This window comes from Gopherus evgoodei, chromosome 2, assembly GCF_007399415.2.
Source record: "Gopherus evgoodei ecotype Sinaloan lineage chromosome 2, rGopEvg1_v1.p, whole genome shotgun sequence".
NCBI lineage: Eukaryota > Metazoa > Chordata > Testudines > Testudinidae > Gopherus > Gopherus evgoodei.
The window spans coordinates 22,799,970-22,824,693 of record NC_044323.1 but is presented as its reverse complement, the minus strand read 5'-3'; the positions used below and the strand labels follow the sequence as shown (position 1 = coordinate 22,824,693).

General features: G+C 45.5%; 1 protein-coding gene across 1 annotated transcript in view; it reads left to right on the top strand.

Annotated features, from left to right (window-relative positions):
- ADARB2 (adenosine deaminase RNA specific B2 (inactive)) overlaps window positions 1–16,011 on the top strand; it is a 475,814-nt gene extending 459,803 nt beyond the window's left edge. Inside the window, exons 9-10 of the mRNA XM_030550140.1 lie at window positions 8,435–8,613; window positions 12,034–16,011. Coding sequence (XP_030406000.1) covers window positions 8,435–8,613; window positions 12,034–12,210 — 356 coding nt within the window. The 3' untranslated portion in view covers window positions 12,211–16,011. The remainder of the gene's footprint in view (window positions 1–8,434; window positions 8,614–12,033) is intronic.
- The last annotated feature ends 8,713 nt before the right edge of the window (window positions 16,012–24,724 follow it).

The following is a 24,724-nucleotide window of genomic DNA, read 5'->3' as shown; positions in this document are numbered from 1 at the left end:
TGTCCATGAATTTTCTTTAGACTGGGATCAGTCGTGGGGGAATCTGTCTCTCCAAATGATTTGATCTGTATTGCTTTAGTTAAGAAAAACATTGTTTGATACATGCTCATAATTCCTACGGACCGAAGCATCAGAAATACTACAGAGCCAGTGTCAATCCATATTAAATGTAGGTTGGTGTGATTTATGTTATGTGCTTCACAGCTGTAAAACTGGGGTGCCCAGAAGACTTCCTCAGATGAGAGGTTTCGAGGACAAAGTACTCAGTGAAACTAATGGCTAATGAAATGGGTGACTAGAAAAAGGCACATGGAATGCATTGGAACCCATAACAATCTCAAACCGGGCAGCTTCTACCTCAGGATTCCAATTAGAAATCAAACTGATAGGGATTAAAAATTATTGGTCCCCTTTGTTTATGAGGATACCAAACATTTTTGTTATCTCATTTATGCCTTAAGGTAGGCCATTTTAGTGAAGAAAAGAGTTAAGGCCCTGATGAGGACAGCTGAGATCATTCCTTGCTACCACAGTAGAAAACACCTCTTTGATTTTCCTCACACACCAATTCCACACAAGTGAAATTCCATTGACTTCAATGGCATTACTCTTGATTTACATTTTAAATCTAACTTGTTATAAAAGGTTCTCTTACTGATTTGAGGGAGGAGAGGAAAGGGGAGGAGGAATCCTAACTCATGATAGTTAAATTCTTGGGGTTGCCAATGCTGTGTATCCCATTAAGTAAAACAGTGTAGGCCCACACTGTGCCATCAGCTACACTTCTGCAACTCCTGTGACTCCAGTAGGGCAGAACCGAGTGTGATTCAGGGCACAATTTGGCCTAGTTTGTTTCAAAGACTTTAATATTAATAAGCTGGAGGGGACTGCCTCGATCCACAGGAGCCCCTTGTTAAAATGCCACTATCAATCAAAAGGCCAACCTGGACCTGACTCTAACAAGGTAATATCGAGGAGTAAGGGGTAGTAAGACTCCAGCCCCATCCCTTCCCCAGAACTTGGGACCCAGGTGCAGGGGGAAAAGAACAGAAGCCTGCTGTGCACTTGGTATTCCTCTCATCCCCTGAGCAGGTGGGTCTGGAGGAATAGGGAGTAGAGAGAGTCTTGGCTTCACCCACACTAGGAAGAAATATTCTACACCCAGTGAATGGCTATAGTAAATGATCCCCTCCCAGGAGCAAGTGAGAAGCAGGGAAGAAATTGTGATTCTGTGAGTCACAATTCCTCCTTGGGGCTCCTCCACATTTGGGCATTGAGCAATGGTTCAATCTAACCCTAAAGAAAGGATTGGAATGATTTCCATGTCTCTGGTCAAGTTCACCCTCTCTCTGGATATGACTGAATTATCCTGCCAGAGAGGACTTCTGTCTGGAGCTCAGAAAAATACCTCTGGAGGTCATTTTCCCCCCTCTCTACAAATAAGATCCCCAACTTTTCCCGCTCCCCCATAATGTATACCACAGGCAGAGAGGAAACATTTCTGTGGGATTAAATTATCCACTGTGCAAAACTGTGATTTATTAGCTAAAGAACACTCTGGCCTATGCTTCCCTCAATCACTGTAGATGTTCTCGGGTATGCAGGTGGGGCAAATCAAGCCATTTATTCCTTTCTGCATGGATCTGGAGATCACCTGATCACCTCACCATGTTACCCACCTGACACTGTTAACTGACACGGTAATAGGACCAGGTGAGGAGGTGATGTCTAGATCTGGGCACAGGGGGCTAAATTTCACCCATATGATTGGCAGACATGCATTGTCATGTACTATTGCCTTCATACAGCCTTTAGGTTTTTGGGCTGTTCATCAGTAATATCAGTTTTTCCCCCTGAGTTTGTGTTTTTAATTGTGCTGTTTTATGCACTGGTTATTGCAGAGCTTCAACTATTGTTTAATGTCAGCTTGGTTTCGGCTTCTGTGGGTTTCTATGATCCCTTCCACTATGGTAGCCTGCTCTCCATTGGCATTGATTGCCTGGGGTTGATCTGCGTTTTTTTTTTTATTGTTTAAGGGATTAATTGTAATATATGTATGCAAAGCTCCTGTTAATTCAATTCAAATTTTTATTTTCCTCTGGTCATTGATTTTGCTGCATCTGTGTTTATTCTGTGACCTGTGGCTTTTTGCTAGACAGGGGCTGGCTGAGCATTTGCTGCCATATTTTTGGCACTCAGTCGGTTAAGCTTTATGGTAATATCTTGACAGAGACTGGCACATAAGTGTCAAATACCAGATTCTGATCAGTTTGCATCTTGTTCTTTATGGAGGTATATGAATAGCACCCTTAAGTTCTCTGATATTCAGGATTTAAGCAAAAGGACATTTTTATTCCATTGCTTAGGTGAATTGGATTTTGAGATGCAGACGCATCAGTTATCTCAGAAAAAAACTGAAACTGGTATTAATGTGACATGAAAGTGATGGCGAACCCAGTGTGTGATTATGACTCAGTTTTAGTCTTGTCTTAAGCCGTCTTCACGCTGTAGCTAGGATAGTTCAGTCACCTTGGTCATTCCTCTGGTGCCATCCATTCCAGGAAGACCTAAGTATCCAACAGCTGTATCTAGTGTGACCACTTTCATTGTATTATTTTGTTTTTTAATGGCCTCATTTCTTTCCCTCTACATGCTCAGTCCCCCTTTACTCTAGCAGACACTTGTTTTTCCATGTGGAGAGAACCATGCTGGACAATATTTGGAGCAGAGAGTGAGCAGCTCTCTATGACAATAATTCATGTCCTGCTGAGAAGCACACAGCTGGGAGGTGGGAACTGTTTTAAGTGGCAGAACTGGCACTGCTTCCAATGTTACAAGTGCTGGAAGCATTTTCACACAGGAGAACTCCAACAGTACTACTGTGTTGGCAATGTGGTCCAATGAGTAGGATCCCAGTGTGGATTTTGTTCCCCACTGGGCTTGCTGAATGACCTTCGGCACATTACTGAGGCCTTTCAAAAGTGGCCACTGATCTGGTGTGCCCCCATTTTTGGAGGCCCAACTTGAGACACCTTGGGATTGATTGTTTAGAAGTACTGACCATCCACAATCTCAGCTGCAGTTAGTGGGAGCTCCTGGAGTGCAGCATATCTGAAAAGCAGGCCCTCAGTGTCTTAAACTGCTCAACCCTATCCCTGGCCCCACCCCTTCACTCCTGCTGTGCTCCCTCTCCCCCATTCCAACCCCTTCCCCAAAGGCCCCTCCCCAACTCTGCCCCCTTCCTGTCGCTATTCGACTCCTTCCTGAAATTCCAACCTGTCCCCGTCTCTTCCCCGCCTCCTTCCCTGAGTGCACCATGTTCCTGCTCCTCCCTCCCTCCTGGAGCCTGCTACTGCTGTTTGACAGCAGCAAGCACTGGGAGGTATGCAGAGAAGTTGGGGAGCAGCACGCTCAGGAGAGGAGGCGGAGGAGGAGGTGAGGTAAGGCAGGGCAGAGCGGGGAGCTTGGCTGCTGGTGGGTGCTGAGCACCCACTAATTTTTCCCCGTGGGTGCTCCAGCCCCAGAGCACCCACGGAGTCAGCGCCTATGACTGTGACTGGGGTTCCAGTGGAGACCAGCTGTGGTCACTCAGTTAGGGTGAACTGCAAAGAATGGGGCAGACAATCCCAAAAAAGCTGGTGGATATTCCAATAACTAGATATATCAAGCTAGCCGAAAAGAGCTGCTTTATTACCTTACTGGTTAATCAGAAGTCCAAACAACACAGTTCCCTTAGAATCATAGAATCATAGAATATCAGGGTTGGAAGGGACCTCAGAAGGTCATCTAGTCCAACCCCCTGCTCAAAACAGGACCAATCCCCAACTAACTCATCCCAGCCAGGATTTTGTCAAGCCTGGCCTTAAAAACCTCTAAGGATGGAGATTCCACTACCACCCTAGGTAACCCATTCCAGTGCTTCACCACCCTCCTAGTGAAAATTTTTTTCCTAATATCCAACCTAGGCTTCCCCCACTGCAACTTGAGACTACTACTCCCTGTTCTGTCATGTGGTATCACTGAGAACAGTCTAGATCCATCCTCTTTGGAACCCCCTTTCAATAGCTGAAAGCAGCTATCAAATCCCCCCTCATTCATCTCTTCTGCAGACTAAACAATCCCAATTTCCTCAGCCTCTCCTCATAAGTCATGTGCTCCAGCTCCCTAATCATTTTTGTTGCCCTCTGCTGGACTCTTTCCAATTTTTCCGATCCTTCTTGTAGTGTGGGTCCCAAAACTGGACACACTACTCCAGATGAGGCCTCATCAATGCCAAATAGAGGGGAATGATCATGTCCCTCGATCTGCTGGTAATGCCCCTACTTATACAACCCAAAATGCTGTTAGCCTTCTTGGCAACAGGGGAACATTGTTGATTCATATCCTTATGACTTAAAGTGATCCAGACTCAGGGCTCCATCCGGGTCCCTAAGTCAAATATGATGAAGATTCCTGAAAATCTTCTTTCATCAAAAGGATTTACCAATCCCAAACACCAGGGCCGGCTTTAGGAAGTGTGGGGCCCAATTCAAACATTTTCGGCGGGGCCCTGGCAGGGATGACTAAAAAAAAAAACCTGTAAAAAAAAAAAAGCCTTTTATTTACTTTCCATAACTATATAAATAATACAATTATATATTATGTACATTGACTCATATATGCTGTTGATTGCTTATTAATGACTGCCATTTCACATGTGTGGGTCCCTGCCACTCCCTGCGGGTGTGCGCATGTATGGGTCCCAGGTGCTCCCTGCCCCCCTCATTGAAGCAGGTGTGCAGGGTTACTGCCCTGGGAACTGCAGGGAAGCAGTGGACATGAGGCTGGCTGGAGGCAGGGCAGGGGCTGACTGGAGGTAGAGTCTAGCTGCAGGCAGGGCAAGGGGTGCAGGGCTGGCTGGAGACAGGGGAGTGTGGGGTGGGCTGGCTTCAGGCAGGGCCGCAGGGGGATGCAGCAGGGGTTGAGAGGGCTGGAGACAGAGGAGTGCGGAACTGGCTGGCTTCAGGCGGGGGGTGCAGCAGAGATTGGCTGGAGACAGGGCAGGCGGTGCGGGGCTGGGTGTGGGCAGGGTGCGCAGGGCTGGTGCGGGCAGGGCTGTGAGGGGGGCTGGCTGGCTTTGAGCAGGGCCACAGAGGTGTGTGGCAGGGGTTGGCTGGGGACAGGGCAGGGGGTATGGCAGGGGCTGGCTGTGGGCACAGGGTGCAGAGCTAGCTGCAGTTGGGGGGGGGCAGGGCTGGTGCAGGCAGGGCAGGGGGTGCAGCAGAGGCAGCTGGAGCCCCCGCCCTTTAAATAGCCCCCAAGGCTCCCGCTATCCCAGGGCTCTGGGGGTTATTTAAAGGGCCTGGGGCTCCCCTGCTTCTCCCCCTTCGGACCTTTTAAATAGCCGGGGAGCCCTGGAGAATACATGGGGGTGAGGGGGACTTCGGTGCCTATTTAAAGGACGGAGTGGCAGAGGCAGCTGGAGCCCCGGCCCTTTAAATAGCCCCCAGAGACTCCCGCTGTCCCAGGGCTTTGGGGGCTATTTAAAGGGCCCAGAGCTCCAGCTGGGAGAGCAGGGCTGCAGGGTAGGGCTTGCGCTCCAGCCGAGGCTCCAGCCAGGAGAGCGGGGCCATGGGGCAGCTTGTCCCGCTCTGGCCGGGGCTCCAGCCGGGAGAGCGGGGTTGCAGGGCAGCTTGCCCCGCTCCGGCCAGGGCTCCAGCCGGGAGAGCGGGGTTGCAGGGCAGCTTGCCCCGCTCCGGCCGGGGCTCCAGCCGGGGCCGCAGGGCGGCTTGCCACACTCCAGCCGGGGCTCCAGCCGGGAGAGCAGGGCTGCGGGGCTTGCCGCGCTCCGGCAGGGGCTCCAGCCGGGAGAGCCGGGCTGTGGGGCAGCCGCACTCCCGCCGGCACTTTGGTCAGAGGAGCAGGGCCATGGAAGACCCCGGAGCATACCGCAGCCGGGGTTAGTAAAAAAAATTTAAAAGGCGCTTAAGACGCGAGGCCCCATTCCAGGGAATCGGCTGAATCGGCCTAAAGCCGGCCCTGCAAGCCACATTACCTCCCAGCTTATTGAATATTTCAGATCTTACCCAAATGCATGCTACAGCCAATTCTTATGGACTAAACTAATATTTATTCAAAAACAAAAGAGAGAGTATGGTTAAAAGATCATTATACATACAGACATGAGTTCAGTTCATTGAGGTTCAGACTCATAGCAGCAATGGTGAGCTTTGTAGTTGCAAAGAGTTCTTTCAGAAATAGTCCATAGGTTATAATCCAATGTCCAAATATCATATTCAGGGCATATCAGCATAGCTGGGATCTCAGTCTTGTGACTCAAACTTCCCCCGATGAAGCTTAAGCAGATCTGAGATGACAGAATCAGGACCCATGGACCTTTTAGACAATTCAGGTCCTCTTTGACAAGTTGAGAGTTCCTCGGGGAACAAAAGGTAATTAGGATGACTTTGAAGGAGGTCCATCACTGGTATTTAACTATAGAAATAACATAAGGCAATTTGCTTATTCCTCCACCATTCACAGATTATTTGCTATACATTTCAAAAAGAGATGAATACAGAGATATCTCCTGTCTTCAATTCATTTAAATGCAGGAATGTTCTTTTGATCTCTGAATTATCAGAATACAGCACAGACAGGGACTGTTGATTACATTGTCGACCCTACTCATACATATGTAAACACACAAAAATACAAACATTATCTCCCCACTTGTCTTTTGGGGGTTATTTATTTTGCAGGACGATTAACCCTTTCTGGCTATGCATCACAGTGACATTCATTGTTGTAATCTATCAAAGAATAATAAATGGAGTTTTCCAAAAAGCTGCAAAAACAATGCATCGTTGTTTGCACTCACTGTTGTAGCCTGACATTCATGTGGGAAGGTCAGATTGTCTGTTAGCTGGGCTGACAGTCCAGGCTTCAGTTTGGAAACAGAGTCATTCCTGGACTCCAATCCATGTCTATTGCCAAGATAACCCCTGCCCAGTAGGACAATCCACTGCTGGCCAACCACCAGGCTGGCCTCCTCTATCCAGGTTTGTGGGGTTAGTTATATCTATGGCAGATCAATGAAAAAGAGAACAAGTGAATCCAAACATATTGCCAAGTCCCTGCATTTTCCAAATATCCTTCAGGCCACCATCTCTTTTCCAGGTGGGGTATTACTATCAGACCCAGAAGCTGGAGCTCTGCACCTAAAAGTCACTATTGAGCATCCTGGTCCAAAGCTCTCTTCATGCCATTTATGTTGTGCTGGAAAATAAACCCAGCACCATCCTTACTCCTCTTATCTCCTTGGGCTGACTCTGCTGGTGATCAATTCCTGGCTCCTCGTGTCTTCAGGCACAAGAGAACAAGATACAGGAGTTACCATGAGGAGGAAGCTAAGCTACTTTGTCACCTCAAATGTTGTGTGGTCACAAAGATCTCCAGTATAAAGCAAACACCCAGACACATTGTGGCCACAAGAGTCTGTGTACTGATGCTAGTAGGAAACCTGTAGTCATACATGGTGGGGCAAGGATAAGTTGTCTAGGACAGAAGCAGTAGCTTCTAGACAAGTACAATGGTAACCCATATCCCTTGCACACTCACCACAGGATAGCCGTGTAGTGTCCACCGAGAACTTGGAATGTCTGAGACACATTCAAGGATAGGGCAAAATCTCGTGTCTGCAATAGTGACCATCCCCCGCACCAGGGGTATAACAGGAGTCAGTGGACTGACAGGCGTGTGGACCTTTGTTATCCTGCCTACATTATGTGTGTGAGGCGAAGGCCTGTGAATTCAAAGTTAGTGCTGTGAACCTTGGAAAGGGTTGTGATGACTGTCCCTTAGACAGTCTCTTATTAAAGTGTTTGTACATATGTATAGGAACTGAAAGGAAGATTTCTTCCTTTCCATGGTAAATGCCAAGTTGAGAGACACATATTTTGTTGTTATTATGTCACATCTTTATTGCCTGCCATCCAGAGGCCACAGCTGGGATCTCAATGTGCTACTTACTGACCAAACTCAGTCCCCATCCGCAGGAGATCTTAGGAAGAGATGTGTTTATTGGGGCTGCCTGTTAGTTCTTTTTAAAAATTGGGTTTTACACTGAAGCCAGTTAGAGGAAGCCCTGTTCATTCAGCTATTATAACGCTGCTCGCTGCCATGCATTATCATGTAATTGCATTCCCCATCCTAAACATAAGGTTTGTCTGCTAAGAAAAAGAATCTACAGGAATGGCTGAATTATTCCATTCTTGTGAGCCCTAAAGAGGTGCCAGTTAAGAGACAATAATAACAATATCAGAGTGCACAGTAGGTATGTGTTTGTACAGAGATATTTCATATTTTAACCAACAAAGGCCCAGATTTGCTGTCTATGAAAGTTTGGGGCCATTGATATTAATGCTCTTCTGTCCTTCTGTTTATCCCTTGACAGGAGTAAGTAATGCTGACTTACGGCAACCAGGAAAATCTCCCAGTTTCAGTGTGAACTGGATAGTGGGTAACATGGACCCTGAAGTGATTAACGCCACAACAGGAAAGAGGACCTGTGGGGGCTCTTCGCGGCTCTGCAAGCACACGTTTTATGTTCGGTGGGCAAAGCTTTATGGAAAGGTAGGCCTTGTAAACTACCGGGGATACAGCCTCACAGTCAGACATGGGACTGCTGGAAGCTTCCCAACCATGGATCTGACCTGGTATTAGTATTTCAGCCTTGTTGTGAGGGAGAACTAAGAGTTCTACTTTCTTGCTCCCCAGGGCTGTAGAGTCTATGAACAAAGACTGGGCCTTTGTCCCTAGCACAGGCTGATCCCTACTTTATAGCCAACCTCCTTGACAGTCCACGTGTAATGATGACAGCCTCCAAAGGAGCCCCAGTATTCCTCGTTAGTAGAGACTGAAAGCTGACGGAGATCCTCAGGAGTCATGTACCATGGAGATGGCATTAGCTGAATGGACAGGAGCATAGGGAGACCTAACAGCTGAAATAGCACCCCAAGTTGTACTGCAATAATCCAGGCAGTTTTCAAGGGGAAGTGTCCACACTGGTCATTCTGGACAGTGGAATGCTCCATTTTCAAACCAGTAATACAAAAATAGGACACTGTATTCCTTATTTGGGGGCACATAAATTGGCTGTTTGGTTTCCTATGTTCCATCCTGAGTACCCACATTTGAAAATTGGGCTCTGATTGTGACTTATTCAATATTGATAAATACCTCTAATGCTATTTCAACTTCTTACAAGTGAAGTACCCGATCCTGCAAGATTTGGAGCGCCCAGAACTCCCACTAAACTCCACAGCCGTTATATTTAATGGAATTAAAGCCACAGGTTTCCCTCAGTTAAAATGGACGCCATGCCGCCATACCCTGGCTGCCCCTAGCCACCCTTTCCCATTGTTTTGTCAATACAGCAATTGGTAAAGGATCCCCTGAATGACTCTCTCTGGCATTACCCTTTCCCTGGAGGGTGCTCACCCAAAAACTTTTTGTACCTGGGAAACTGCACAATCTGTGTAGGATCACCAGATAGACACTAAGCTGCGGCTATTTTTGCTTGCTCCTTCCTCATCTTGACCCTCTCCTTGGAGTCAGCCTTGCTCTTCTTTTCTAAGGAGTTGCTAGAGGAAGAGGAAGAGCTGAGTTCAAAGAGCTGAGAGCTAGGCTCCACACTTCCAGGAGAGAAGACAAAGGAAACTGAAAGGCTTAAGGGGAATGCTGCCTTTATATAGCCTTTGTCTCCTTGCTTCCTGGTCGTTATAGCACTGATTGCCAAGAATCATCCTGCCCTTCTCTACAGGATGGGAGAAGATTGGGACAATCCGTAAAGTATTTTGATTTGGACCAATTGGGCATTTCCTGAGCAGACAAAGCATTACTTGTGTCAGTTGGCATTCTGAGAGGACTTTAATCCAGCCACAGCCACAACCACTTGGAAGAAATGTGGTGAAGGGGAGGTGGTGTTCCTTTTTCTTATATCCTCTTCTTAGTTGCTTTTCCTTTATATCCCTTTGGTTTGTAAATGACACTCATTTTGCATGCAATTCCCCACAACCACCCCACTATATGGAGGTGTAAAGCCTCACTGTGTGGGTGTGAATTCCCACTCCACAAATCAGCAGAAGTACTGTGAATGGTATAGGTCTCTGGATCCCTGATTGCAAACAGAAGCTGGGTAGGGAGATGGAAGGAAATCCTGGACCAAGTTCCTGTGGAAAGGTCTTTTGAGAAGATGAAGGGCTAGCTGGGGCATCAGCAGTGCAGGAACAGTGGCTGTCATGGCTGCTGCTACAGGGACACAGCAGGCTGAGAGCTAGCTCTGGAGCACAGGTCCAGAGAGCACCCTAAGTATGTGGCCTGACCCCTGGTGAGTCTGCACTGAGATACACATGAGAATCAGCCAAAGCTGAAAGGGAAGGAGGCCCTGGATCAGTGACTGAGGGACTGTGTGAGGTGGATGTATGGTGTCCTTTGTGTTCCCACAAGTGGGCAGCCCAGGTTGTATCTTGCTCTGGCCCACAGAGATAGTGAGCAGGGAACAGTACTGCCAGAGCCCCTGGGTGAGGGGTTGACCAGTGGATCTGATCTGGGGGCAGCTGAGACCCAGCAGAGAAATCCAGACCAGCACTGGGACTACAGCAGCAGATGCCGTACGAGGCAGGGGCCCAGACTCAGCACTCAGAGCTTTCAGGCAGTTTGCACTTTGAATTGGTTTTTTGATGAGCAAGATGCCCAAGCTGAGTGTTTGTGCTGATAATGGCACTACAGTGGCCCCTGGGTGAATCCCTGTCCCTCCAAAGGCAACAGGAGGAGCTCCCCATACTAAGGCAAGGAACAAGAGTCTGCAAAGATAGCAAAGGGAGGCCCCATTTGGCACACTACTTTGCCACTTCCACCTGTTTTCTGGCCAACACACACCTGGCCTGTAACTTGCACCAGCATTTAGACCCTTTGCTGTATTTGGCTGAATATACCAATAAAAGCATTCACCTCCCCCTAGACTGAATGAGTAACGTTGGCCCAGAGATTTCCATAGGAGTTCGACCTATTGACTTCAGCCTGCATTTTAGTCTCTCTAGGATGTTTGCTCCTGGAGGTTGTGCTTTGATGCAGAGTTTTTCCTACAGGATGTAATTTCGCTGGTTGTAAGCACTAGACTTTCACCTGTACGCCTGCTCTAAGGCATTTTCCAGACCTTGATTGCTTCCATATAATGTCAAAGACTCACTGTTGACTTGACTGTGTTAAGACTCTGGAAGGTCAGAGACGGTCATTGATTTAGTCCTTCTGAAATACAAAAGGTGCTTTCTTCTTGTGTGTGTGCTCTGGGTGACTGCTGGACTGCAGATGTGCGTCTTTGTCTCTTAAGACAGTTTCTGGCAGATGCTTCAGGTTTTACTTCAGAATGTTCACTTTTGTTGAACTAGCTATGGTCCCTCTCAACAAGACAGCTTCTCAGCCATACATTCTATACAGCATAAATCCCCGAAGCTCGACTACTGCCCTTCCTATCCATGTTTCACATCTTTTATTATAACAGATTTAAAGGCAGAGGGGAGGAGAATCTTCCTCATATTGTCTCTTGGCATTGGTTTGACTGGCTCAAACTCTGAACTGCTCCGTTTCCTTTATTGAAATCAACCAAGTTCTCTTCTTTTCAGATTCTCATAAAGGTTAATTTTTTTCCCCTCCTCTAAGCACCCTAACTGACAAGCAGATTTTTCTTTGCAAAAACACCAAGTGATTTGCAGGTGTATATTTGCTGCTGGTTGCACCCACTTCAGGAAGGCAAAAACTGTTTTCCTTTTTTGGCATTTGCTCCACATTTTCAAGATAGGAACAATGTCTTGTGCCTTATACCTTCAGTGTTTTGTTATTGCAAATCAAAGGCAAACAGAGAAAGCTCAGAGATAGTTTGTTGCTTAGGAAATGTAGACGGGAAGATTATATCGCTGTTGAAGTCGCCTGTTTCTGCTAGCTTGTTGATTTGTTTTTTTATTTTTTTCCCTCTCCTCTGATTTTGTTCTGCAGCTGAGCACACGAATGCCAAGCCATGGAGACATGCCATCAGTGTACAGTGAGGCTAAACTGGTGGCTCAGACATACCAGGCTGTCAAGCACCAGCTGTTTAAAGCATTTCAGAAAGCAGGTCTGGGCACCTGGGTCAAGAAACCCCCAGAGCAAGATCAGTTTTTACTAACTGTATAAATCATTCAACATCTTTGCTACATGACCGGATCAAATCAACTGGAGAGAAGGATAGGCAGAATGTGTGGGCTGATAGAATGGATGCAGTTCAATATTTAATAACAACCTCCATGAGAATATTTTCTTTTAATTCTGTATTGGAAATACATAAACATAAGATGTGTTTGATTAATGCACTGAACTTGACATTAGGAAACTGCTTTTTCATACTGATCCCCTTACACGGATCTACATGCTCAGATTATAAAATGTTTCTCACAAAGACGCCGCTGTTCATTGTTTGTAGTACACAGGATTATTATTTATCCAAGAAGCAGCTGCATTTCAGACTTGAGCAGGCCATGCATCTGACTTAAAATACAGTTTATCCAGTGCTCAATTTGTAATGAAAGAGGTGCTGAGGCTCACGCAATTAGATGCCAGGACTCAAGCAATTTTTTTTTACTTTCATAACTGACCCAGCAAGTCCTGAGATGCCGGGGCTATGAACTGCCAAGCCTGGAAATGCTGGGGCTCAGCGCTGGCACAGACTAAGCACCGAGTTTATCTTCCCCCCATACCATCAGAGCAATAATGTTGCTGAATGATGGAAGATACTTTAGTTAGTGAATACATGAAAATACCTTCATACTCACAGTGTGACAGGGAGTCACAGGACAAGCATATTCAATCACAAGGAGTTGCGTATCCTCTATGCAAAAATTGTTCTGTCAGCTGCTTAATTTTAATACAGGGATTCTTTTAAACTGTTTCCTGTTTTCGGATCTGAGCATAGTACTGGGAGCCAGGATTTCCTGATTTCTAAACCTGACTCTGACACTGACTCCTTTTGTGTCCTGCAGCAAATCACATAGGACCAAATTTTCACCCATAGTCCTAAGTTTTTGGTGCCTCATCTTTTGGAAGCTGCAAACTAAACAGAGTTAGGGCCTGATTTTTCAGAGGTGCTGAGTCCCACAATTCCAGATGAAGTCAATGGGAGCTGAGGCTCCTCTGCACCTCTGAAAAATCAACTATTGAATATTTGATGTTGGATACCCACAAAAACCTCAGATACTCACTTTTGAAATTTGGTCGTTCACTGCCTCAATTTTTCCATCTGTGAAATGGGGAGCTTGTGGTAATAATTTATTTAATTAATGGTTGGTTATAAATCACTGTATAAATAAGACTCTGTCACACTTATGTTGAATAGTACTTCACTCTGTAGATAGTCCCACTGAAACCATACAATGGACATGACTACTCCCAGAGTAAGGCTCTACACAGTGTGAGAAAGGTAGGCTTGCCAGTTTTGGTTTGATGTATTCCTGGAGGTTTCGTCATATGACATAATCTTTAATTAAAGATGAATCTTTAATTCCTAGAGACTCCTAAAGGGTTTTCAGGTTCTGGTCCTATGTAAGTACTAAATAGTCTTATTAAATTGACCACACATTCATTCGCAGTCTGAAATGCAGATTGTTTTCTATTATAAGAATAGCTTTTTGCTGAAACATATCTTCAAAAGGAAGGACTGAGTCTGTTATTATTGCTCTATGAATCATTTCACTTCATCAGAATGTAAGGCATGGGAGATCTAAAAGTCCATAGTCCAACTAAACCCAGGGTTGAGAGTTCAATCCTTAAGGAGGCCATTTGGGGATTGCTCCTGCTTTGAGCAGGGAGTTGTACTAGATGATCTCCTGATGTCCCTTCCAACCCTAATAATCTTAGATAAGATTTAACAGCAGAACTAACTGTCATACACACTGTATTTTTTTATTTATTTTGTTTGTTTGTTTTTTTAAATGACAGGATTTGCAGGTATATAACAACTTTTCTTTTTATTCCAGTGATTCTCTTTAAATCTGTATATAACATGCTGCTACTGATTTGTGATAATTGTCTAGATATTTCACCAGAACAGTCTAGATGAGTTACTTTTCAAACAAATACATAGCTCATATTTTTTCCATGTAATTTCCTTTACACAGGAAACTGTTCCTATCAATAAAGGTAGATGCTCTTTGTATAGCGTTTATCATATTTGGAGAGCCATATACCGTAAATACATTGTTTATTGATGCCCACAATAGACTAGCTACAGTATTTTGATGAGATCTTATTTTTAGATTGTAAACTACAAGATGTAGCTATAGTGTCTTGTATAAAAATTATTGTGATAAATTAGAATTTTTAAATTAGATAAAGCAGAGCTCTCCCCTTATGAAAACCTTTCCAATAAAATAATACATTCCATATTAACTACCAAAAAAGTCCTTAGAGTAGATATATTTAATAACCTGAAGTTGTTTCAATAAGTTAGGGGCAAGAAGATACTTTGTGGTAACCACTTTGTTAATATGACCCCTTCCAGGGTTATCTTTAACATTTCAAAATAATGTTACACTCCTTCTGGAGATTTCATCTGTACTTCCAAATGTCAACCATTCCCGTGTTACCTTCCCATCTGGCTTTGGCCCTAGCTCCCGCTGGTGTTGATGGAAGATGTCTCCATTGACATCAAGGAGAGCAGGATCTGGCCCACAGCCTGCCAGCTTTGTGTTAGTGCAGAGGGAAGCCGCTTTGTGAAGGTAGCAGGGTACAGGTCTATGTAGTGAGTTACACACAGAGCTTGTGGCTGCTCCGTAAGCAGGTATGAATGGGAGGAGGGTGGGCAAAGGGAGTCCCCTTGCCCCCATGCATGGGCTCCTCCAGGGCCAGGCCCCAACTGCACAGTGGCTGCACTTGATGAAGCATAGGGTCTGCTTCCTCCTTTAGTCTCAATGGCCCAATACACTCCAATGCGGGTAGGACCATGGCCCTGCCTCAGCACGGCATGGGACTGGTCTGTAGATGGGAGCATGCAGCACTTCTTGAAGGTATATAGCCCCCAGTGGCCCAGGGAGCTCAGGGGAGAATTCTAGCACCCTGAGACAGAATTGCCCTCCAAGCTCCCCCCTCCCCTTAGTCTGAGCTGAGCACATTTGCACAACGGAGTCAGTGCACTAGCAGGGTTCAAATCCAGCTGCCAGCATTTGAAAGGGCCCAGTGCTGTTGAGTCTGACCTCCCCAGCATGAAGAATACCGGGGCTCTGTCATTTAAACTGACTCCCTCCTCACGAAGGGTACTGGTAACTCCTTCTTGAACTACTGGGTCTCTCTACGTTAACCCAACCTAGCCACACGAGAGACTTCAAGGCTCCTTCTTAAACCAGCTGGGTTCAGCCCCAGCATGTTTCCAACCTTATGGATACATAAGGGCTGCAGGGTCTGGTATTAGAGCTAACATGACCACAAACTGAAGGAGCTAGTTATTTTAAGGATGACAAGACAGGTGGGATGGACTGATCAGGCCTTTGTTGCAACAATTACATTTTAAAAATCCTGGATTCGATTGCCAGACCTAATCGAGGCAGTGAGGACCGAGCTTGAACCTGTCATAAGTAGAAATATGATAGGTCCATTGAAGGTAGTGGAGTCACAGCTCTTCACCCCAGTGTTGACTCTGGGCCAAGCTGTCTACCATTCCTCAATATATGCATCAACACAGTGTGCACCACATCGCAGCAGCACAAATTACCAACATGCAGCATTTCCTGAAGCAAAGGAAAACTTTCTCAATAGGAAATCTTAAGTGACGATTATGTACATAACACGCATGAGTGAATGGCAATACTGTACTAATGGATGTAAATTTGTAATATTTGTAAAAAAAGACAACAGAAGAAAATAAATCTGAATTTACATATGTGAATTTGCTGCTAAGTTCTGTAAATTGCACTTCAGTGATACTTGATAAGTGAATGTTTCTGTTAAGTGAATAAAATACCAAGTAAAATTGTTTCTTTATTGTTTGTTATTTTTCACTATGGCCTAGAAATCATCTTCTCTTTATGTATTCAATAGTCAATATATTCTCCCTTTGATCTGCACAATTACAGTGTTTCATGGAGCTAAATGGTTGTACTGAGAGAAGATTATCCATCCTGGATGTATCTGGATTCTGTTCTAAAAGTGATGGGAATGGTCTTGCACTGGGAGAAGGATGAACTGGACCAATCTCTAATTTTGCCCATTCCAAGTTACAATTGGGGCTATTGTTTTAAGTATCTGTATTATAAAATTTTTACTTTGTCCACAGACTTAACTATTTTGTTCACCTATAAAAATGTCTAAATTGTTCATTGCCAGAGTCGCTAGGTCTGAATGGGATTGTAAGAAACAGTGAAAATAGTCCAGAGAGACATTCTTCATCCTGCTCTTCAGTACAGGTATGAAATCTAACATATAAAGAAGTGCAAAGAGTGATTTCCCTTCCTGCAGAACTTGGAGGAGGCAGAGGGTCATTTTTTGTTTCACGGAAATGCAAAATTCCACAGAAGCTAGTGATTTCAGACACTTTTGCATAGCTAGTCCTTTCACACAAACGCGTCTTTCTTTTTAAGCTAGGATTTTGCTGGTGGTATAACTGTGCTTTGGGGCATGTAGGTAGAAATGATGGCTACAGTGGAACACTTTCAGAGTCAGGTTTTCTCTGCAGTACCAAGTCACTGAGGGTCAAGTCCAAACTCCTAACTCAGGCAAAACTCCCACTGGAGTCAGAGTTTTGCCTGAGTAATGAAAGTGTCCAGCCTTTCAGTAGTTAGCAAGTCTTGTCTACATAGAAAAGTTGCACTGTTTTAACTGTACTGGTATAGTTAAAGGCTTACCATCCCCCTATTGTGGATGCAGTTATACCAGTATCAAAATTCTTGTACCGATACAGCTTATTCCCATATAGGAAGTGGAATGAGCTATGCTGGCAAAAGGGCCTTTCATAAAGTTATAACTTCATCCACACTAGGTGTTGTGTTGGTTGTGACACTTTCTCAGGGTGTCCAAAACCATAGGTCACTAGCTAACCTCTGCTGCCTCAGCAAGAGAGAGATTTGCTGGGGTTAATTGGCTACCAGCTCCCTGTCACACCAGTCTGTTAGCCACCCCCCGACAAACTTCTCAGTACTCTGCCAGTCTTCATTTTGCCTTGAAGGTAACACTTGGTTCACCCCAGTTCTGGTGAACCCTGGAAGAGCATTTGCCTGGAACAGCCAGAGACTGTCACCAGTCACTCACAGGAATTACCAAGTTTGCTATCTCCAAAGAGAGAGTGCACACACCAGCTTGTTTGATTTAATTAAGAATTCACGTTTTGCTCAATATTACAGTTTTGAGCTCTACTTATGATAAAAGAAAGAGGCCTTTATTAACAAAGATTTAAGTGATATTAAACTAGGACAATGGAAGCAAAACAAAAATATAGCATGCTGCTAAGAGACTAAACATAACTTTAGCAGGCTAAAATCTTTGTCTTTCCTGCAGCAACCTCTCAGTGTCACCAGCTCCCAGGGCCAGGATCCAGCTTTCATTGATGAACAAGACAGAACAAGGAGTAATGGTCTTAAGTTGCAGTGGGGGAGGTTTAGTTGGAAATTAGAAAAAACTTTTTCACTAGGAGGGTGGTGAGGCACTGGAATGGGTTACCTAGGGAGGTGATGGAATCTCCTTCCATAGAGGTTTTTAAGGTCGGGCTTGACAAAGCCCTGGCTGGGATGATTTAGTTGGGGGGTTGGTCCTGTTTTGAGTAGGAGGGTTGGACTAGATGACCTCCTAAAGTCCCTTCCAACCCTGATATTTTATGATTCTATGAAAGTGCTGTCCTTTCTGCTCCCTCATTAACGGACCATCAAAGGGTTCTTTCCCCGCGCCCCCCCTTTACAGTCCAGTAAACCTTTGAAATGTATCCTTTTGAATACTGCATGCAGATCTGGTCACCCCAATCTCAAAAAAATTGGAAAATGTACAGAAAGGGCAATAAAAATTTTTAGGGGTAGGGAACAGGTTCTGTGTGAGGAGAGATTAATAAAACTGAGGCTTTTCATCTTGGAAAAGAGACAGATAAGGGGGGATAGGATAGAGGTCTATTAAAATCATGGCTGGTGTGGAGGAAGTAAATAAGGAAGTATTATTTACTCCTTCTCATAACACAAGAACTAGGGGTCACCAAATTAAATTAATAGGTAGCAGTTTAAAGCAAACAAAAGGAAGTATTTCTTCACACAACACTAAATCAACCTGTGGAACTCTTTGCCAGGGGCTGTTGTGAAGTCAAGACTATGATAGAGTTCTTAAAAGAACTAGATAGATTCATGGAGGATAGGTCCATCAATGGCTATTAGCCAGGATGGGCAGGGATGCAAAACCATGTTCTGAAATGTTCCTCTCCTCTGTTTGCCAGAAGCTGGGCATGGATGACAAGCGATGGATCACTTGATGATTATCTGTTCTGTTCATTCCCTCTGAAGCACCTGGCATTGGCCTCTGTTGGAAGGCAGGATACTGGGCTAGATGGACCATTAATCTGACCCAGTATGGCCGTTCTTTTGTATCCCTAGATAAAGATCTTCTCCCCTGCTGCTTGTTCTCCCATAAGCTGCTTTCTTATCTTCCTGTTAACTTGTTTGTCCTGCTTACCTCAGATGCATCTGTAATTCCCATCACAGGCACCGACTTTCCAAAGCACTGGGGGGTGTTCAACCCCTGGCTTTGTCCCAGGCCCTGCCCCCACTCCACTCCTTCCCTCAAGGCCCACCCTCGCCTCTTCCCACCCAGTTTGGCCCCCTGCCCAAGCACGCCACGTCGTCCCCCCCCTGCATGCTGCAAAACAGCTGTTAGCAGTGGGCAGGAGGTGCTGGGAGGCAGGGGGAGGCACTAATCTGCGGGGCCCACAGGCAGGAGGCACTGGGGAGGAGCGAGGGAGGAGCTGATAGGAGGTCTGCCGAGGGTGTTCAGTACCCACCATTTTTTCCCCATGGGTGCTCCAGACCCCAAGCACCCACGGAGTTGGCAGCTACGATTCCCGATTATTTTAGGGTTACGCTGCTTAACTTACCTCAGACGCCTAGGCAAATAGGTAAATCAACATTCATTTGTCTGAGATAAACTTGGTTATCAATCCTGCCTCGTTACCAAATTTAATCATACTTTCATCCATACACACTACTTCTCGCATGACACCCCTACATACATCTCACATTGCTTACGGTGCACAGTATGATGTAAACTTTTATTTGCTATATTGCACACAGAGGTGAAAGTAAGCCAGTGCTGTCCGGTACGGCGTACCAGCAAGAGCCAGTACACCGTGCTGGACTGCATCGACTTCCACGGCGGGAATTGAAAGGGCTCAGAGCTCCCCACCCCTACGGGCAGCCCAGAGCCCTTTGAATCCTAGCCGTGGCTCCGGCGGCAGGGCTGGGGCCGGGATTTAAAGGGCTCAGAGCTCCCCGACGCTGCGGGCAGCCCAGAGCTCTTTCAATCCTGGCCACGGCTCTGCAGCTGGGAGCCCCTGGTTGATTTAAAGGCTCTGGTTCTCCCAGCCACAGCTGGTTCCCCAGGGCCTTTAAATCTTGAGAGGCCAAGCCTCTTCTGGATATGGCCATGCCCCCCGCCCCCCAGACTCCAGCAGTACCAGTAAGTCCTGTAAGTTACTTTCACTCCTGATTACACAACAGTCTTTATAAATAAATAGTATAACAGCAATGTGTGAGGTGTAGTGAATGTGTCAGGCCTGATGAGAGTTGCTGTTATAGAACGGTGACCCCTTTGCCAGTTGGCACTGAAGGGCTTTTTAGGTCACAATTTAAAAAAAAACACCTTATACAAACCCTAAGCAAAATAGTTAAATTGGTGCCAAAAAAATCTGTGTAGACCAGGCCTTCTAAATAATAGCTCCACTCTAACCAGAACTGCAAGCTGCACACAGCAATTCATTGTAACAATCTACAGGGTCCATTATTCCTCTCTAAGCAGTTTTGCTCCAACCACGTTCATTTTAGGCAGGTTCCAACCTATTTTCCGTGCTAAAGTAGCTGTTCGGGCCATGCTTCATCCATGGCAGCTGCAGTGACATGATTTTGCTGCTGAAAACAACTGCAAAGCAATCACTGAGTCTGGGGTTAATCTCATTAAATTTAAAGGAGAAATACTAGAATGGCATCTAAAACATTACAGGCATGCAGCATAGCGTTATCAAGCACAGCTGATGTTTTTTCCAACTGTATCTTAAGGGAAAATAACAACATAAAACATGAGTAATTTGATATATTGTCTTAATAGAGGGCTTCAGTGAAGTGCCTGTTTCTCAAATAAAATAAATAAGTCCTTCTGCTGTAGTTAAGTCTTGGTAGGCATGATTGGGCATTGAAGAATAAAATGGCAGCATAAGAACTTTTTTAACCTTTTGATTCATTACTTCTGTGTCTACTTTGGAGCCCTTACTCCCGATTACTTTGGTTGGTTTCAACGTGAGCAGGATACACTAGTTCGGCTGGAAAGCCAGCTGAAGCTAAGGAAAAGTCAGCTCTCTTAAAGGGCCAACAGCATTTCTGCTGAAACCCCACAAAACACCTGCAATCCACACATGTGCACATAAAATTCCAAGGGTTATGAGCTAAATAATGTGGCCTTGGAGAAAGGATTAATAATCACTGGCTTTTCGTCAGTGAAATCATTCTGCTCAAATGCTCTGTTCAGTCTGGCTTTCCTGGTAATTTCATCCCTCGCTGGTATAGTTTATGTTCTATTTTATCAACTCAAGACTGAATTACTTCCACTAGGCCATTTAAAACTGGCCTATCCCCTATAAGAAAATGGCCACATTCTTTAGAGTTTTGCCTTTTCACCAGAACAAATGTTCTTTGAATCTGTAATAATCTAGCACCCCTCCCTGGCCCCTCCCGCAACCCAGAGAGGGTGCTCGGACACTGTGGTGAGGAGCCCCATGTAAGTAGACAGATACATTTATTATACCCAGGGTGGCCAAAACAGCCAGAGATACAAGCTTATAAATCATATGAATAGTGGTCAAAACTGAAGGGCTGGAGCCACAGGTGCCTACTTTCATTTTTCTGGGGGGGTGCTCTGCCTCGAGGTCCAGCCCCTCACTCCGCCTCTTCCTGCCCCTGCTCTGCCCCCTTCCCCAGTGCCCAACCCTTGCCCCGCCTCTTCCTGCCCCGGCTCTGTCCCCTTCCTGGGGTGACCAGATGTCCTGATTTTATAGGGACAGTCCCAATTTTGGGGCCTTTTTCTTATATAGGCTCCTGTTATCCCCCCTCCCTGTCCCGATTTTTCACATTTGCTCTCTGGTCACCCTACCTCTTCCCCAGTGCCCAACCCTCGCTCTGCCTCTTCCTGCCCCCACTCCGCCCCTTCCCCCAGTGCCTCCCACTCTCTGCTGACCAGCTCATTAGTAAGTGGCTGGGCTTTTTCCATAGGTGCTCCAGCCCCAGAGTGCCCACCAAGTCAGCACCTATGTCTGGAGCTGAGGCTCAGCCAGTGCTACCTGTTGTAATGGGTGCCAGGTCTATACTACAAACTTACACCAGTATAACTACATCACTCAAGCATGCAAATCCATACCCTTGAGTGACGCAGTTGTACCTACCTAGTCCTGGTGTAGACAAAGCTACATCGACAGGAGGGCTTCAAGGATTTTTTTTCTTACAATAACAGCAGCCTTAGTGACTCTACACTGCACAGCTGATCTGCTTTCAGCTGATGCACTTTCACCTTTATAACTGAGAGACACCATTTCACTTGAACCCATAGTCCATGCACAACAAGCAATGCTTGGCCCTGATGCAGCTGCACTGACTCAGGAAAATAGAGGTGGAGTCTGTGTTGCCAGAGGCAAAACAACTATCTACCACATTAGCCTTGGCATTTGAATGTGATTACTGTGGGTCAGCACTACTTTTTCCTTAGCTGAACCAACAACTCTTTAACTCTCTATTAACAGTGAATATATTTGAAGATCTCTTTACTGTTACTTCGGGTATATGCTGCAAAAATTCAGACACTTTTTAGTAAGGTATTTATTTAATTATTTTTGGGTTTCTAAATAGTCTACTTAGTGCTGACGCTGAAATTTTCATCCCTTACTTTACTCTGGTATAGACAAGGAGCGACTGAAGGGCCCCCCGCTGCCGAAATGCCACCAAAGACCCAGACCACCGCTGGGTGAGTACAAGTGCTGCAGCTCCCCCACTTTGCCCCAGGCCCCTGAATCCTCTGGGCGGCCCTGACAATAGCTCCTGAGCTCCTGCAGCACTGTTTAGCTTGGTATTAGTAGGTTTTTTCTCAATACCCATTGTTGGCTGTCATTTCCCAGAGGGAGACTTATCAGCTCCACACACGGAAGAGGGACACTTGGGCTGCTTATAAAAAACTCCAGGATCCCTTGTCCTGGTGGCTCCCTGGTCTTGCAAAGCTCAACAGCTCTGCAGCTGTCCTGGTTCCCACAGCTTTCCTTGTTTCTTCTATCAATGAAGCATCTAAACCCTGCTAGGGAGCTGTTCCAGTTTAGACACACCTCTAGGCTCATAGGGTTGTACAGCCTTCACTGCACAATCACTTTAGGTTCAAAGGTGTAACCTGAAAATACTGTAGTGAAACATCTTTGCAGTGAAAATCTCCAGTTCTTGTTCGGCTCCAAAACAGACCCATTCCCCAAGACTGGACTCCAGGCACAACATATTTCCTCACTAGCTTGTGAAGCAGACAGCACCCTCATAAAATCCTATCACATTAAGCTGCCTTTCAACCCCTACTGAGTATGAGGCGTTATGGGAACTGGCTGGAACTAGCTAACATAGAGTCTAGTCTATGCAACTGTCAGTCAGGGAGGTGGTGCTGGCTTGTAGCAAGAGCAGGGGAGCAGGCCTGAGAAGTCCTTGAGTTCAATACACCATGGCCCTGTGTTTGTTGCATGGTCATTTGCACCAGTGCAAAGTCATTGGTGTAAAATGCTACCAAATCAGAATGGCAGCTCTTTGCACACACATTGCCAGGAGCCAGTGAGTGCACAAGGTCCAGGACTATGATCAGTCGGACCCTTGGATACTATGACTGATTTGGCTGTTATCTGCTCACTATGTGACTATCGTCCCCAAAGCCTGACTAAGACAATATGGGGCCCTATATGTGCCATGACATGCCCCCTGACCCCTACCCTCAGATTCCTGGCTCCACCAGGACATGTGACAGAGGAGGTCCCATTCTGTCCCAGAAAGGCCAGCTGGGGAAGTGGCACCCTCTCCCTGTCAAGAGGGGCAGCATCAAGGGGTATATACAATGCAACAGGATATTCAACAGATCAAGACTTTTAAAGTGATACCTCACAAGGCATGTACTGTACAAACACATATTACAATCATAGCACAGTGGTGAATATGGGGGTTCCAGGGTGCTACTCTGAGAAAGAAAGTGTCATAATGATTCATTCCAGAAGCTCCTAATCAGAACACAAAAAGTAACACCCCACTGGGATACATGGAACAGTTCTTCTCCCTTGGGTCTATGGCTTCAGGCTCTCTGCACATTCGAGAAGACATCACTGCACAGGCTACATTCTGGGTGCTTTTTCAAACTTTTCTCCTTGCTCATGAGAACTACAAATTTTGTTTGTTTTTTAATGAAAAATATTTTGATGTATTCACATGACTCTAGGAACTAGGGCCCTAAGCATGGGCCTAGTAGCTGCAGCCTTAAGCCAGACCTTCAGAACATAAGAACGGCCGTACCGGGTCAGACCAAAGGTCCAGCTAGCCCAGTATCTGTCTACTGACAGTGGCCAATGCCAGGTGCCCCAGAGGAAGTGAACCTAACAGGCAATGATCAAGTGATCTCCCTCCTGCCACCCATCTCCATCCTCTGACAAACAGAGGCTAGGGACACCATTCTTACCCATCCTGGCTAATAGTCATTTATGGACTTAACCACCATGAATTTATCCAGTTCTCTTTTAAATGCTGTTATAGTCCTGGCCTTCACAACCTCGTCAGGTAAGGAGTGCCACAAGTTGACTGTGCGCTGCATGAAGAAGAACTTCCTTTTATTTGTTTTAAACCTGCTGCCTATTAATTTCATTTGGTGACCCCTAGTTCTTATATTATGGGAACGAATAAATAACTTTTCCTTATTCACTTTCTCCACATCACTCATGATTTTATATACCTCTATCATCTCCTTCCTTAGTCCCCTCTTTTCCAAGCTGAAGAGTTCTAGCCTCTTTAATCTTTCCTCATATGGGACCCTCTCCAAATCCCTACTCATTTTAGTTGCCCTTTTCTGAACCTTTTCTAGTGCCAGTATATCTTTTCTGAGGTGAGCATACCACATCTATACATAGTATTCGAGATGTGCGCATACCATGGATTTATATAAGGGCAATAATATAGTCTCAGTCTTATTCTCTATCCCCTTTTTAATGATTCCTAACATCCTGTTTGCTTTTTTAACTGTCTCTGCACACTGCGTGGTGTAGAGAACTGTCCAGGATGACTCCAAGATCTTTTTCCTGACTTGTCGTAGCTAAATTAGCCCCCCATCATATTGTATGTATAGTTGGGGTTATTTTTTCCAATGTGCATTACTTTACATTTATCCACATTAAATTTCATTTGCCATTTTCAAGTATCAGTATTTGCCATTT